Here is a 14819-nt window from a genome sequence, read left to right as displayed (position 1 = left end):
TCCCATTCCATCCCATCCCAATCCATCCCATCCCATCCCTACTGCTCCTCACTGCAGAGAGATTTCCTCCCATTTCCCAGCAGCTCTCACCATCGACTCATCCCCATGGCCAGGAAAGTTGATATCCTTTCCAAAACTCTTTTTTGGGGGGTTGTTTTTTTTTTTTCTTTTTTTCATTTTTCTTTTTTTTTGGCCTTTTTTTAATGCTTCCTGTTGTAGCTCTGGATGTTGCTGTTCTCCATATAAAAGGCAGATCTCTCTTTTTGAATCCTGCTGAGGGGTTGGCTGTGGTGAGGCCGTGTGACTGCGGGACCCGTGGGTTCCTTGCAGGGCTGCACGTGTCCAACGCTGCGGAGTTTTCTGTAGGAAAGTGAGAAAAGCAACAACAAAAATAGAGTTTTTCTAAAGACTCCTGCTTTTGGGGCAAAACAGGGGGAAATGGAGCTCCACCTTTCCTGGCTGCTTTGCTCCTAGTGCAGCATCTGCAGGCAGCGTCCCTGGAAGTTGCTCAGCTTGAGCTGTCCCAGGGCTGCTGCTGTGTCCCCATGCAGTGTCCTCCATGCACATCCCCTTGCAGCAATTGCAGCATCCCCCATGCAACCTCCCCATGCCCTGGAGTGTCTCCATGCAGTGTCCCCCATGCACTTCTCCCCATGCACCGTCCCTGTACTCATGGTGCAGGAGAGCTGGCAGCCCCACATGGGAATTAATGTCAGTCATATACCCTGCGGAAATGACTTCTGAAATGCATATAATCTCAAACATGCAAATGAGAAGCTTGCTTCACCCTGTTTAATATGAATGATCAGCTCCTGAATAGCTATTATTACACGCCACATTTCAGCAATTATGTTGTTCGCGGTTTGTCTTGCTGTCTTTTGGGGCGGGGTTGGGGGAAGAAGGGGGAAAAAAGAGAAGAAAAAGGGAAAAATGGTATTTCTTGTCCCCGTCCCTCGTGCTTTATTTCCTCCTGTTGCAGAACAGCTCTGAGCGGTGGTGGTGGGCAGCCAGCCCCTGGCAGGAGGGGCTTTGGGGTCCCTTCCAACCCAACCATCCCATGGTTCTGTGATCTTTAAGGTTGTTCTGACTACTGCTGCTGCATCTTCTGCTTTGTGCCCAGCTCCGCTTGCTCACACCAGCAGCAAACTTCCAGGCTGTGTGTCCTGAAGGAAAGTGCTGTGATGCCCTATGGAAAGGTGCCGGCACTGCTGGGATGTTTAGGGGGAATCACATTCTGAAAGTTCGCAACTTTGCCGTGTCCCTCACCTCAAAATGAAATATTTTGTCATTTCTGGACATGTGATAAACTCTCACATCCTGGTGCTGGAAATGGGGGTGCTGGTGGTGGGGGGGGGTCGTGCTGTCTTCTCACCCTCCGCTCTCTCCTCTCTCCTCAGGTCCCTCTAGCACGTCATGATGGTGGAATCCGCCTCGGAGACGATCCGCTCCGCTCCATCCGGCCAGAACGGGGTCAGCAGCCTCAGCAACCAGCCCGACGGGGGCGGCGGCGGTGGTGGGGGCCGGGAGGGGGCTGCCAGCGGGGACAGCAACGGGGAGCTGAGCCCAGTGGAGCTCCTGCACTTCCAGCAGCAGCAGGTAGGAAGGATCTGCGTGGGGTCACCCAGTGTTGGGCGCGGGGTCGCGGTTGGGGACCTCTGGGTTTGGCTCTAATAGGGACACCCAGAACTGGTGTTGTGCTGTAATAGGGGCGCCCTGAGCTGGCACCCAGCTCTGCCTTCTGGATATCCCCAAACGTGGTGACTCCACAACCTCTCTGCGTGCTCTATCATGAGGTTCTCCAAATATTTGGGTTTGGGGCAGCATTTGTGTGCGCCCACACCTCCAGGGCTGCTCCAGGAGATGGGTCACACCAAGCCTGGTTCTTGCACCCATCCTTACAGGGACGGAGCCCTGGCAGCAGCCTGGCTGTGCTCTGCGGGGAAGAGTTGCCTGTGCTGGGGGGGTTTGCACGCTTGGACCCCTTGGGCGCAATGCACGAGGAGGAGGAGAAAGGCTCTAGGAATAAAGTGAAGGCCACAGACAGTAAAGCAGGAGCAGGTTTGCTCTATTTCTGCCCATCCAGCTGGGTGGGTGCTGGGAGCTCAGGGTGCATTGAGATGAATTAAGCTCATGTGCACAGCAGACACATATGGAGCTGTGTGTGCGCGCTCCGTCCTGGCACACACGTGTGCACCTTGGAAGTGGCACACGCATCCCCGGGGGGCACCCGGCATCCCCATGTGCCTGCAGGTTACCTTTCCAAACAAACTTTGGAGAAAACATAAATTTTCCTCCTTGGATACTAAATAAGGCAATGATCCCTGCCTCGTATGGAGATCGCCTCCCTGAGCCATAAATTCCAGCGTGAAAGCTGTAAAAAATTGCTGTGTCTGATACTTTAGTAGTGAGTGCTGTAAATCCATTACCTGAATAACAGCCGTTTCGCACGCAGTTAAGCCCCTGTTCCCCTGCTCTGAAGGGTAATCATGCGTGTAATGCTCCCGCGAGTCACCCTGCCAGCGCCTCGCTCCCCTCCCCGGCCCCGAGCTGCACGTTGGATGGATGGGGACATGCAGCCCTGTGCAGGCAGAGTGCTGTGAGCTGCAGGCCGGGCTGTGCTCTGCGGGGAGGGGGAGATGGGGGTCTGCACAGTGCTGTGGCTGCACCTGTACAGGTGCACACTGCGTCAGTGCCTGCTCAGCGCATGGCCTGGGCTGCATCTCACCCCTTCACCCAAATCTCACCTCTTTGCCCAAATTTCGTCACTGTCCCCAAGTGTCAGCCTTCTGCTTCTCTTCCTTTAGGGCTCCCGGTGTCTCTGACCTGGCATGTGAAGTTCTGAAGGCGGAGGGTTGGGTACAACCAAAACCAAATGCCATCTGCAGTGCCACAACTGGGGGGGGGGAGGATGTCCCCCCAGCCATCTGTCTTACTGAGCACCCGCAGGGTCAGGAACCATATCCCTGGGCAGGAAGCTGTGCACCATTAGGTGCTCTGTGAGGGCTTTGCGTCCAACCCGTGTTGTTGGGTGCTGCTGTCTGACAGCTCCTCCGTGCTGAAATCACCCTTTTCTCAGCTGTGCAAAGCAGTGCAGGGTGGGGGGCATGGAAAGCCAGCTCTTGGTGCCCCCACCTAAGCTTGTAGAGCCGCCAGTGGCTTTGAACTTGGGCTTGCTGTTATGGGACATTTCCCAACAAGGTCTCGTTCTCTGCCCTCATTTTTCGGGTTGGTTTTGGAGCTGTGAGCTGCATCTTTGAGCTCTGCTGCCCGAGCTCTGCGTCTGATGGAGCCGGAATCCAGATTCCCTCTGTGAGTTTGGACCAGGGCTGCTGGGCAGGGCTCAGAGTTTGGTTTGGTGGCATTGGGGATCCCTGCTGTACCCCTGGGGGAGGTCTGTGCGTCGTGGGCTGGTCAGGACCCTCTGGAGCTACTCTGTGCTCTCCAAGCTCATGCACCTGTCCATCCCAGCCCATCTCTGTGCCATCCATCCACGCCATTGGGAGCACCTCCCAGGCTCTGGAGGGACCGGAGCGGCCGCACACCCCCTCCCTTCCCTCTCCCCCAGCCCAAGGGACGGCACTGCCCTGAAATCCTCAGCTTTCAATGGAGGGGCCCCGGCTGCAGAGCCTGAATAGCGCACGCCGCTTTGTGCCGGGGCTGGCGGAGGGGAGAGGTCGGCCGGGGGCATGGGAGGGCTGCCCGGCCCCCAGCATCTCCCCCCGCCGTTGCTGTGGGAACGCCGACAGACCTCCAGCGCGCCGGCATCCGCGCCCCAAAGCGCCCACCGGGGCCATTAAGGAGGGGGGGTTAACCCAGGGGTTGGATCTGACCCCATCCAAATGGGGAAAACGGGGCGTGGGGTGGGAGGCACTGCCAAGTGCTGGGGTGTGGGACAGGGCAGCACTGGGGCTTTGGGGTATTCAGGTGCGCCCCATCACTGGGGGGGCTGCTGCTGCTGGGGGGATTGTGCAGAGCAGGGCCCCAAGCGCTGGGGTTGGTTTGGGGCTCATGGGGTTCCCCAGATTGCTCCAGGAATGTCCACCAGTGAGTTTGTTGCACCTCAGCCTTTCCAAATGCTGTGCCTGCATCCTCTGCCCGAACCCCCGATTGAATGGGGGCAACCGGAGCCCCTCCATGTCCCCTGCACACCGCAGGGGCTGCACAAACTCAGGGCACCTCAGGTGGCACTGGGCTGCACAGTACCTGCTGATACCACAGGGCACCGGAGCGCTGCGCTTGGCTCAGGTTTCCCCTGAATTTGGGGGTGTTTGGGGGTTTTTTGTTCTTTTTTTTTTTTTTTTGGCAATTGAAATTCCACCCTAAATTCCACCTCCCCGCTGTGCGTCCTATGGAAAAGGAGCGTCTGGAGAGCTCTGCTTCTCCCGCGTCAGTTCGGGGTTTTATTTTATTAGACAAAAATAGAGAGATATTTACAGCTCATTGCGGACGCGTGCAACATGAAGGGCGAGTTCTTAGGGGAAATAAGGCTTGCAAAGAACAGCAGCAACTTGGAGAAGTTGGAGGAAGGGGGTGGGGGGGCACCGCTCCGCAATCGCGCAGATCCCATTGCGCGGAACGTGCGATCCCATCTCCCACTCAACTGCACAGCAGAGAGAGAGTGAAACTCATCCCTCTGCTCGGCAGCCTCGATGCTGGTTCTGACTGTGCTGAGCACAAACGCAGGAGAGATTTGGGGCGGTGGTTTCTCCTCCTTCACGGGGTGGATGGAGGGGGGGGTCCCCGTAGAGCTCTCCATTTGTGGGTCTGACCCCAGTCCTCGCACAGGGGAGGAATGGGATCCGGCAGCGCTGCAGAGGGCTGCCCAGCACACTTCTTTTCTTTCCCTCTCTCTGTGTCATTTCGTTCATTCTGCTCTTTTTTGAGCCATTTGGTTCTGGTTAAGCTCGGCCGGGGCTGGGCTGGGTGGAAGTGCTTTTCAATATGGCATCATTTACCGTTAATATCCATCTAAAAATATCTGCGCCTCGTTTTAATAGCTCTAATTCTGGAATGTGACGATGTCATTTTTATGAGCTTAGTGTAAAAACTCTCCGTTTTTCTTTTTTTTTTTCCTTTTTTTTTCCTTTTTTCCTTTTTCTTTCTTTTTTCCTTCTTTTTTCTCTTTCCCTTATAATTTTTTTCTTTTCCTTTTTCTTTCTTTTTGATTTTGTTTCCTCTTTTCTTTTTTCTTTTTTCCATTTTCTCTCATTTCATTTTTCTTTCTTTTTACCTTTTTTCATTTTCCTTTTTCTTTTTTCGTTTTTTTCCTTTTTTTTTCTTTTTCCTTTTTTTACTTTTTTCTTCTTTTTTTTGTTCTTTATTTTCTCCTTTTTTTTTCCTTTTTTCTTGTTTCCTTTTTTCTTTTTTCCTTTTTTTCTTTTTTCCTTTTTTTCTTTTTTCCCTTTTTTCTTTTTTTTCCTTTTTCCTTTTTCTCCTTTTTTTTCTTTTTTCTCTTCTCTTTTTATTCTTTTTCCTTTTTTGTTCTTCCTTTTTTTTTTCTTTATTCCTTTTTGTTCTTTTTTATCCTCTTAAATTTTTTTTCCTCCTTTTATTTTTTCCTTATTAAAAAAAAAAACCAAACAACTTTTCATCCCATCCCAACCTCCTTTGATCCTCCGAAAGCACAGAGGGACAGCAGGGGACACAGCCCAACTATGAATGCACTGTCTGTGCACTCATAGGCAAAATTCAGGGGGGTGATATCATTTTTAGGGCAGACAACCCAAAACTGTGCAATTTTTCCCCATTCTTTCAGCACTTCGTGGTGCTCAGCGTGCCCATGGGGCTGAGGTTGTGCACACAGCTCTATGGGGATGGGAGTGCCGGGGTTTTTTTTTGGGGGGGGGCACATATACGTGGTGTCCAGGCACTTCTCAGGTCCTTCCTTCACTTCTTTTCAGTGCTTACAAAAAGAAAGAAATAAGCTCAAGTATGAAATAGGCAGAATGCAGCCCGGTTCCAGCGCCGGGGCTCACAGCTGTGCGCTGGGGTCTGCCTGCACCTCCCGGCTCTTAGCACTGCAGCCCCACAGCATCAGCTCCCAGCCTCAGCCTCTGAGACACTGCAAACTTTTTTTATGGGGTAATTTGCTGATCAAAGGGAGCCATCCAGGAGCATGATGAATTTGACACAACCCATTCGTTCCTAATTACGGGTAACGTGCTAATGACTCTTGAATAACACCATGCAGCCGGCTACGATTTAAGAAAAAAAAAAAATCATCTTTTTCTCCACTTGATGGAGCCGGGAGGTGAACACACATCTGTGCTGGGGGGGATCTCCATCCCTCTGCCTCCCCGTGATCCCAGCACAGGGTGGGGGTGCACCCCTACGTACCCCTGGGAGTGGGGACGTTGGCACTGTGCTGGATGGGTGCATACAGCCAGGGTGCTCTGTAGCCAGGGTGCCCCATAACCATGGTGATCAATGATGAGAGTCCCTATAACCAGGGTGCCCTATAGTGAGGATTCCTATATAAACAGGGTGCACCATAAGGCGTGGTGCTCTATAATGAGGGTGCCCTAGATTGGAGGCGTCCTGTAGAGAAGGTGCCCTGTAACCATGGTGCCCTTTAGTGAGGGTATTCTATTGCAAAGATGTCCTATAACCAAGGTGCCTTATAACCAGGGTGCCCTATAGCTATGGTGACCTATGACAAGGGTCCCTATAACCAGGGTGCCCTATAAACAAGGGTGCCCTACAATGAAGCTGTCCTATAACAAAAATGCCCTATAGAGAGGGTGCCCTATAGCAAGGATCCCTATAACCACCATGCCCTATAACCAGGGTGCCCTATAGCAAAAGTGTCCTATAACCAGAGTGCCCAATAATGAGTGTCCCTAAAATGAGGGTTCCCATAACCAGGATGCCTAATAGCAAAGATGCCCTATAACCAGGGTCCCTATAGTGAGGGTCCCTATAACCACAGTGCCCTATAACCAGATGCCACAATGTCTTTCCTCTGCCCAGGAAGTTTCACCATTCCCCTCGCACCTGTCAGCTCCTAAGTACCATTTCCCTTTGATTCCATACAGCATTTTTGGGGCTCTGTGCACATCTGCCCCATCCCATGGCTGACCCGAACTGAAGCAGCGATGTGGGGGCAGCAGGCACTGGGGGGGGAGGGAGGGGGGAGTGGTGCCCTGTGTGCGGTCCTGAGGCCATGCCATTTTTTTCCTGTAAATCTTGTAATTTCGTGCTTGAGAGCACACCAAAGTGAGGCAGCCAGCAGGGAGTGAATTAAATTCCCCCCTGAGAGGTGGTGGCTCGGCCCCCTGCGGCCCCACTGCTGCCATGGGACACCCGTGGCACTGTGCCCCCCAGTGCCCTGCCTGCCCAGTGCTGCTGCCCACTGTCATTGGTGATGCTCAGCGCAGAGCTTGCAGTGATCCCAGGCCCTCCTGGAGACCTGCAGCTCCTCACTCCCATCTGTGCACAAAGAGCAAACAGGGCATGGGGGGAGTACAGGGAGAGCTGTGCTGCAGGGGTCTCCTGGGGGGCATTGGGCAGCAGCTCCAGGCAGCCTCCAAAGCTGCAGAGCTGCAGATTCCATGCGGTGCGGATGGAGGAAGCAAAGCCCTGCACAGCTCTGGCAAACGGACACGTGGAGAGCTCTGAAAAGCTGCACAGGGGCACAGAGGTGCTTGGTGCTGCTCTGAACAGGGCAGCTCTGTGCATAGGGCAGATACATACATAGAGCAGATCCATAGGGCAGCTCTGTGCACAAGGCTGCAGCCCCACTCCCATCCCCGACCTGCCCAGCTCCTGAAGTCCCGCAATGCGATGCAGCTTTGCATCAGCTCCCTCCACCCTTTGGCTTTTAACTGGAATTACTGTTTTCATTTTGAAAAGTAATTAAAACATCAGACCTTGAGCTGTCATAACTGTCACATGGCTTTGTGTGCGCATTACCAATACGCATCTATCGCTGCTAATAGCAGGGAAGTATCGGAGCCCGGGGAGGAGCGTGCCCTGCACCAGCTCTGCAGGCCACAGGAGCTGAGATTCTGTGTTATTTCTGCAGTGTTTGGGTGAAGTGATGGGTTTCCCAGTTCTTAGAGCCTGCTCCTTCTGCTGCCATGTGACTTCTTGGTGCGATGCTGCTAATGCAGGTGTCCTTCTGCACTTCCCATAACCCCAATTTGGGCAGCAATGGGAAGCTGCGGTGTAAGCTGTGTGATGGCACCTGTGGTCTTTGGGCACGTGGCATGGCAGGCACTGACTGTGAGCAGGGTGCAGTGATGCTGGGTGCACGTAGCCATGGGAAGGCGCTGGGTGCTGCGGAGAGGTCTGGCAGAGCAGAGCCAGTGCTTTGCACTGGGACGCACTGTTGGTGCAGGAGAGCATCTGATCCTGCCCTCCTTTGTGCCTCCCTAACCAAACCCACAGGGAACCACAGTGGGAGGATGCACAGCTGGAGGGCAAGCGAGCTCAGAGGGAGGAGGAGGAGGAAGAGGGGCGAAGGCAGAGGGCCCCTTCCCGCCGCCCACCCCGTGTGTCTCTTTTGCAGGCTCTCCAGGTGGCACGCCAGTTCCTGCTGCAGCAGGCCGCGGGGCTGAGCTCCCCCAGCAGCAATGAGGGCAAGCAGCCGTCGGTGCAGGTGAGCCCCAGGACCTCCCCCTCTCCGGAGCTTTTTGGGAAGGGCTCAGCTGCAAAGCGGCACTGATGCGCAGGGCCGGGGCAGTGCCGTCTGTGGGATGGCTGCAACACAGCAGGAGCCCAGAGAGAGACAGATGCCCTGCAGAGCTCTAGAAAGGTGTTGGGGTTTGGTGCGTCGGCCCCTGGCTGCGTGGCACATCCCATTCCTTTGGCTGCCTCTGTAACAGCAGGATGGGAAGGAAAGGGTTGCTTGGGGTCGAGGTTGTGTTTGGGGGAAAGGTCCCCCTGGGGGACGTGGAAACAGGAGGGATGGGAGCATGGAGAGGAGGGCACTGGGTGCCACCTCACCCCGGGGCAGCATTTGGATGGGAAGTGTAGAGCTCCATGATTAGGGGGGAGAATTCATGCCCACAGGTGGGCACTGGGTTAGGGGCAATCCCTGGGGCTGGAACCAGTGGGTCCTTGTGCAGGGGACCCATAAGGTGGGTGTTGGTGGCACTGAAAAATGGGCTTCCAGTGCACACAGTGCCATCAGGGGAGGGGGGTTTTCTTCTGGTTCTGTGCCTTGGCCAAAGGAAGGGGCAGAGAGAAAGGAGAAAAGGGACAGGGAAAAGCAGGGGGAAAGGAGGGGGGGGTGGGAAGTGAGCCCAGAGAGTGGGGGAGGTAAAAAGAAGCAAAACCCAAGTGAATGGGAAGTGACAATTTAAATAGCTGTGTGGAGGGGCTCTCCCTTCAGGCTAATTAAATTTATCGGAGAACAGCAGGTTACCTTATTAGAGCCACGTGGGTTTAATTAACAAAGGAAAGTAATTAGCACGCGTGCTCCCCAAGCTGGAGGTCCTGCCTGTGCCAGGCAGTGGGGAGGGGGCTGCCTGGGGTTGGGAATGGGCTCCGGTGGGCTCCTCTCCACCCAGCACAGGAGCAGAGCACCGGGATGAGCCCATCCCCTGCGCCCTTCCCCTTTGCTTTTCCTTGTGCTGCTGAATTGCATTTTGGTTGCAAGCAGCCCCCGTCCCCTTGGTGAGGCTTTACGTTTGGGCTGCCCCATGCACCCCGTGCTCCTGGCCTTGTCTTGCCTTTGGAGGTTGTATGGCCAGGGCATGGCTAAATTTCAGCATGCATGCAGTGCTGCTTCTCCCTGAGCCACGTGGGTGCCATCACGTCCCTGTGAGGCTGGGGGGGACCCACAACCCCAACCTCCATGGGGCCAAGCTGCAGTGAGTCAACATGAGCCGCAGGCAGGCGGCCTTTTTCCAGCGGTGTTTGCAGGAAGGAAATGCAGTCACCGCATGGAAAATCCCGCGCGGGACAAAGGCAGTAAGAGTGAAGTCACGTTCCGGTAAGCGCTGCGCGCCGCTGTCCGTCTGTCCGGCTGCAGCAGGGTTAACTGCATCTGCCGCCCTCCTCCCTTTGTGTTGCAAAAGAACTTGTGAAAGTTGTAGACGTGAGTCAGAAATAGCTCATAACTCAGCAGCCCGGCCTCTTCCTCCCCTGCCCGGCAGCTGGAGCGGGATCTGCGCGGGGGGAGATGGGGATTAAGCGGGCTGCTTTGAAAGGAAGTTTATCTGACGGCGGTGGTGTGGGTGAGACTGGCCAGGAGGCTGCAGGGCGAGGAGGAGGAGGAAGAGCAGGAGGAGGAAGAAGGCTGCCTGCCAGCGCTGAGCACCCAGACCCGAAGCGCTGCGGGTTCCCCGCTGCTGGGGATGGGATGTTGGTGGGGCACTGTGCCAGCGGCAGTATTAATGGCAGTCGGCAGTGGTGTGCTCCTGAAAGCAAACAGGGAGCTGCTGCTGGGTGCGATAGAGATCGCGGGCGGTGTGTTTCGTGAGTGTGAACCCTCGGTGCCCCCAGATGCCTGGAGGTGTAGCTGCACATGGAGCCATGCAGCTGACGTTGGGCTACAGCTGCAGCCCCCAAGCCATCTCCCTGGGATGTTTCTAAGAATTTCTGCTTCTTCGCAGCCTTGAAGTGATGGTGATTTTGGCGGAGGGGGACGAAGTGTGGCATTTTGCAGTGAGGGCTCTGCACAGTGCTGCTCTCAGTCGCTCACAGTGCCCGCGTGCTGCGATTTCAGTGCCAGGCTCCGTCCATTGCTGCATCACGGGGTGACCAGAATCAGCCTCTTGGGCCCCCCAGTGTGGCTGCACAGCTCTGAGAGGGGCCGGAGCGCCGGGGGAAGGGGAGAGGAGTTCGGAGCAAACTGCGGGAAATTGCTTTTCTTTTGTCTGCGGCGGCGGGGAGGGCAGCGGAGCGGAAAAGTGTATTTTGTTGATTTGAAACTTGAGTGAAATGGGTAATGAAGACAGATCAATACCAGCCCTTCTGCAGTCCCTCTCCTGAAGGAAGGCAGCAGCCCGTCCCGCTTGGCTCGCACCGCGCTGCGTTTCCATCTGAAGCCCCAGCCCGGCCCTGCCCCCTGTGTGGAGCCCTTCTTCCCTTGCACTGCACTCCCTGTCCCCTGCCAGCAGCCCAGTTACACCCCATTAGTGCACCCCTTGCTAACGAGGCACTCGGTGGGGATTGAGCCCCACGTTCTGAGCGGGGTTGGGGTGCAGGTGGGATGAAGGCAGGGGCTCTATCTCCTGCCATTCTGAGCTGACACCCTCAGTTTGTGGCTGTTGCACTTGGGTTTGGGGGCTGTTGTTGTGGAAATGGCGATGCTCCTTCCCCGTGGCTCCGTGTGGTGCTGGCTGTGGGATTACTCAAAGCTGGAATCCGTGCCCGGCTCCTGCTCCCGCTGCAGGGATGGTGCGTTCCCTGAAAGCCATAAAAAAGAAAAAAAAAAAAAGTAAAAAACAAACAGAAGAAAGCGAACAGCATTGCTCCCCAGCCTGGCCAAATCGGCTTTGGCTCCGCGTGGCGCTGAGCTCCCCTTTAATACCCGTCTTGTTTTCCACCCCCGCCCCATCGCTGGCACGGAGGGATTACAATCCCGAGTGCCTGGAAAATCACCCCTGAGAGATCGCGCTGGCTGGTCCGCGCTGCAGCGCCGTCGGGGCTTTTTGTGAGGTGGCCAAAGCTGTTAGTAAGCAGTTCTGCGGGGTGGCAGGAGGCCAGCGGTGAGGCAAGCCCTTCTGTGCGCCCATGGCAGATGCCAGCCCATCACACCGGGCGCAGCGGGACACAGCTGGGGCTGAGCCTGGGTGCTGGGCAACCTGCAATGCTCCCATCTCCCACGCTGCCCATCCCCAGCTGCAATGCAGCTGCATCCCAAGGGCTGCCCCGTGCCGTGCCCCCACCACCCCCTCAACCAGCTGCCACCAATCCCCCTGGATAGCACCTCCCTGGTGTCCCCTGGTGCTGGCAGCAGCTGTCCCATTCCCCATCCCCGCGCCGGATAAGTGAGCGCAGCGGGAGCGGAGTTTGCTGCAAGTGGGAATTTCCCATTGGACTCCAAGTTCCTGCCCTGCTCAGAGCCATCGCAACATCTGGGCAGGGAGCTGCGCTCCGCAGATGCTCACACCTCACCCCACCACCTCTCCATGTCAGCCCTGCGTCGGAGCGCGGGAGAAAAAAGGCATTTAATGCAGACAAAGGTTGTATGAAAATATAATTCCGCTTTTGTTAGCAGCCATCAAACTCTAAAAAGCGTCGCTTTTGTTTTCTTGTAACGTTGTGAAAACCTCGTGTCGGATCGAGAGCTGGGGCCCTCTCGACTAATCGCCTCTCCTTTGTGTTTTTAGATTATAGGGGCAATTAGTGTTGTCAAAACCTCTGGCAATTCTCTTTGCTCTTGACAGGGTGTCAGTCCGTTGGGCGAGAAATGGAAGGTGTTATAACTCTCCGGTAATTAGGATGCCTCCGATTGGAAAATGCCAGCAACGGCGGACGAGGGGCCACGGCGTGGGGGTGGGGAGGCAGCCAGGGTTGGGGGGGGGGGAGAATGCGTGCAGCAATTAATTAGGGGCTCTCATTCTGAGCACGCTGCCAGCTTGATGAATCGGTGTAGGGAAATGAGCGGGATGCTCCTTCACTCCCGGCACACGGACACGGACCCCGCGCGCATCGCTCCTCACCAGATGTGTGCACAGCTGCACGCTGCCACCTGAGCGCCGCGTGGGCAGGGGGACACCGAGGGGTTGGCTGTGGTTTGGGCTCCTCCTGCCTGGCTCATTGCTGGGGGTGCTGTTGTTGGATGGAGTGTCAGCCTGTTCACTGCTTGGCCTGTATCCCTGTGCTGGGACGTCCTCAGGCTCCCACTGCTGCCCCTGTGAACCAGTGGCAGTTAATAACTAACCCTGACCCGCTGGTGCCTGGGGGGGCTCATGGTGAAAACGGAGCTCGGCGCGCTCCTGACACCTCCCTCCAGCCTGGTGCCTGAGCAAACAGATAAGCCTTTGCAATCTCCCTTGAAGGTCAGTGCGCTCTGGTGCGGCCGGGTGCCGGCGGGGAGAGGCAGTGCTGGGGCTCCTCCCTGGGCTGAGGGTGAGCTGCAGCCTCAGAGCCACCAGCTTGGTTCTAGAGGTCTCTTGATTCTGGAGGTCTTCAGGCCCGTGCGCTTGGCTTGCATGGGGAGCTGGCTACTTGCCTAGGAAGAAGCAACCAGGGAGCTCTGGGGATTTGTGGCACCTACCTGCAGCCTGGGGCTGGGACTGGGACTGGGGCTGGCTGCTGGGATCACAGGGGATATGCTGGGGAAGGTAGTGCCCATGTAGGACCCGCTTGCAGCCTAGGACCCATCACCTCTCTTTGTCCCAGCCTGTACCCATGGTGGGAGGACCAGCAGTTCCCATAGCCCCTTCTCCAGCACATGACATGGTGGTGATGGGGTCACTGCTGTCAGCTGTAGGGAGAGCTCTGATGGAGAGCCTTGTCCATGCTGTGCTTTGCAGATTTGGTAACAGGGATCTTCCCTCGACATCCTCCTCCTGCATGCACTAAGAGCCCTGGAGGGCACAGCGGTGCCCAGTGCTGCTTTGGGGTGTTACCCATGGCCATAGGAGGGCAGGGGCTGCAGCTGGGGCAGTGTTGGTTCTCAGTGCTCCGTTCCTGCAGGCACCTCTCTGCCATCAGCATCGCATCACATCCCCACACTGGGGCCAGGGTGATCCCAGTGTGCCTGGAGGCATCACCAAATGGGATGAGGAGATAGGGGACACGGGGGGTGGTTGGCAGAGGGTTTGGGATGGAGGCATGCAGGCTGTCAGCATATGGGGAGGGGTGGGATCAGCAGTGTGGTGACACGTGTGTCCCTCCTTTCCACAGGTCCCCGTGTCCGTGGCCATGATGTCCCCACAGATGATCACACCGCAGCAGATGCAGCAGATCCTGTCCCCACCCCAGCTCCAAGCCCTCCTGCAGCAGCAGCAGGCAATAATGCTGCAGCAGGTAACGCTGCTCCCCCTGGGGCTCCCACCTTCCCTCTGCCCTTCTCTGGGGCTCCCTGGCACATCCTGCACTGGGAGAGCTGCGGGTGCAGGAGTATCACAGAGCACACAGAGCTGTGCCCTGGGGCCAGCATGGGGCCGCCATGGGGCTGGGGGCCAGGTGGATGCTACATGGTTCCATCCAGACCCAGAACTGATTCTTGCAGTGTTCCCAAGTGCTCCTCACGTGTAAAAGGAGTAACAAGGGAAGAGGAGGGAGGAAAAAAACCAAACCCCGACTGCGGCACAAAGCGGGGCCGCTCGGTAAACACCTCCGCTGGCAGAGAGAGGGAAGGAGCGATCCCACAAGCATCCTCCCCGCCCTTCCTCCTGCCTCCAGTACCTGTTTACTCCAAACAGGCTGATAAGGGCTCAAGGTTGGCCCCAGGGAAAGAACAAAGGGTAAACACTACCCTGGGTGGGTCCTCCCGCAGCCTCTTTGGAGCCGGATAAAGAAACACGTTTGACTGCAAATTAAACAACCCAGGCCGGAATAGCTTGCATTCTCCACCAGAAGAAAACCAAACATCACACCTCTCACCCCTGACCCAATGTTCCCGCAGCCGCGCTCGACCATGCTGCAGAGCCCCGGCTTTGATTGGCTTTCGGGTAAACACCGAGGCCTTCCAAACCTGTTCACCAACAGAAAAAGCAAAGTTGCTGCTGTCAGCGCTGTCAGCCCTGAGCTGATAAAGGCTTCCCGGCATCCAAAGGGGCATTCCTGAGCCAGAGCTGCCCACCCGTGCTCACCCCCCCGCCGCCTCCTGCCCCGCCAGCGGTGCTGTGCTGTGGGGCCGTGCTGGTGGCCGTGGGGCTGAGTGCTGCAGGACATCACCCTCACTGAGGCTCAGCAGA

The 14819-nt window shown here is 56.2% G+C and overlaps 1 protein-coding gene across 5 annotated transcripts in view; it reads left to right on the top strand.

Moving 5' to 3' along the window:
* FOXP4 (forkhead box P4) overlaps window positions 1–14819 on the top strand; it is a 42091-nt gene that overhangs the window by 11234 nt on the left and 16038 nt on the right. For 3 of the 5 annotated variants that reach the window (XM_031605822.2, XM_031605821.2, XM_090124341.1), the window contains exons 2-4: window positions 1398–1596; window positions 8510–8599; window positions 13804–13926. In XM_031605822.2, coding sequence (XP_031461682.2) covers window positions 1414–1596; window positions 8510–8599; window positions 13804–13926 — 396 coding nt within the window. In that variant the 5' untranslated portion in view covers window positions 1398–1413. The remainder of the gene's footprint in view (window positions 1–1397; window positions 1597–8509; window positions 8600–13803; window positions 13927–14819) is intronic. The other 2 variants (XM_090124342.1, XM_031605823.2) reach the window with 1 other exon arrangement.

Source organism: Phasianus colchicus, chromosome 25 (genome assembly GCF_987193195.1).
Source record: "Phasianus colchicus chromosome 25, bPhaCol1.hap1.1, whole genome shotgun sequence".
Taxonomy (NCBI): domain Eukaryota; kingdom Metazoa; phylum Chordata; class Aves; order Galliformes; family Phasianidae; genus Phasianus; species Phasianus colchicus.
This window is presented reverse-complemented; position numbering and strand designations above follow the sequence as displayed.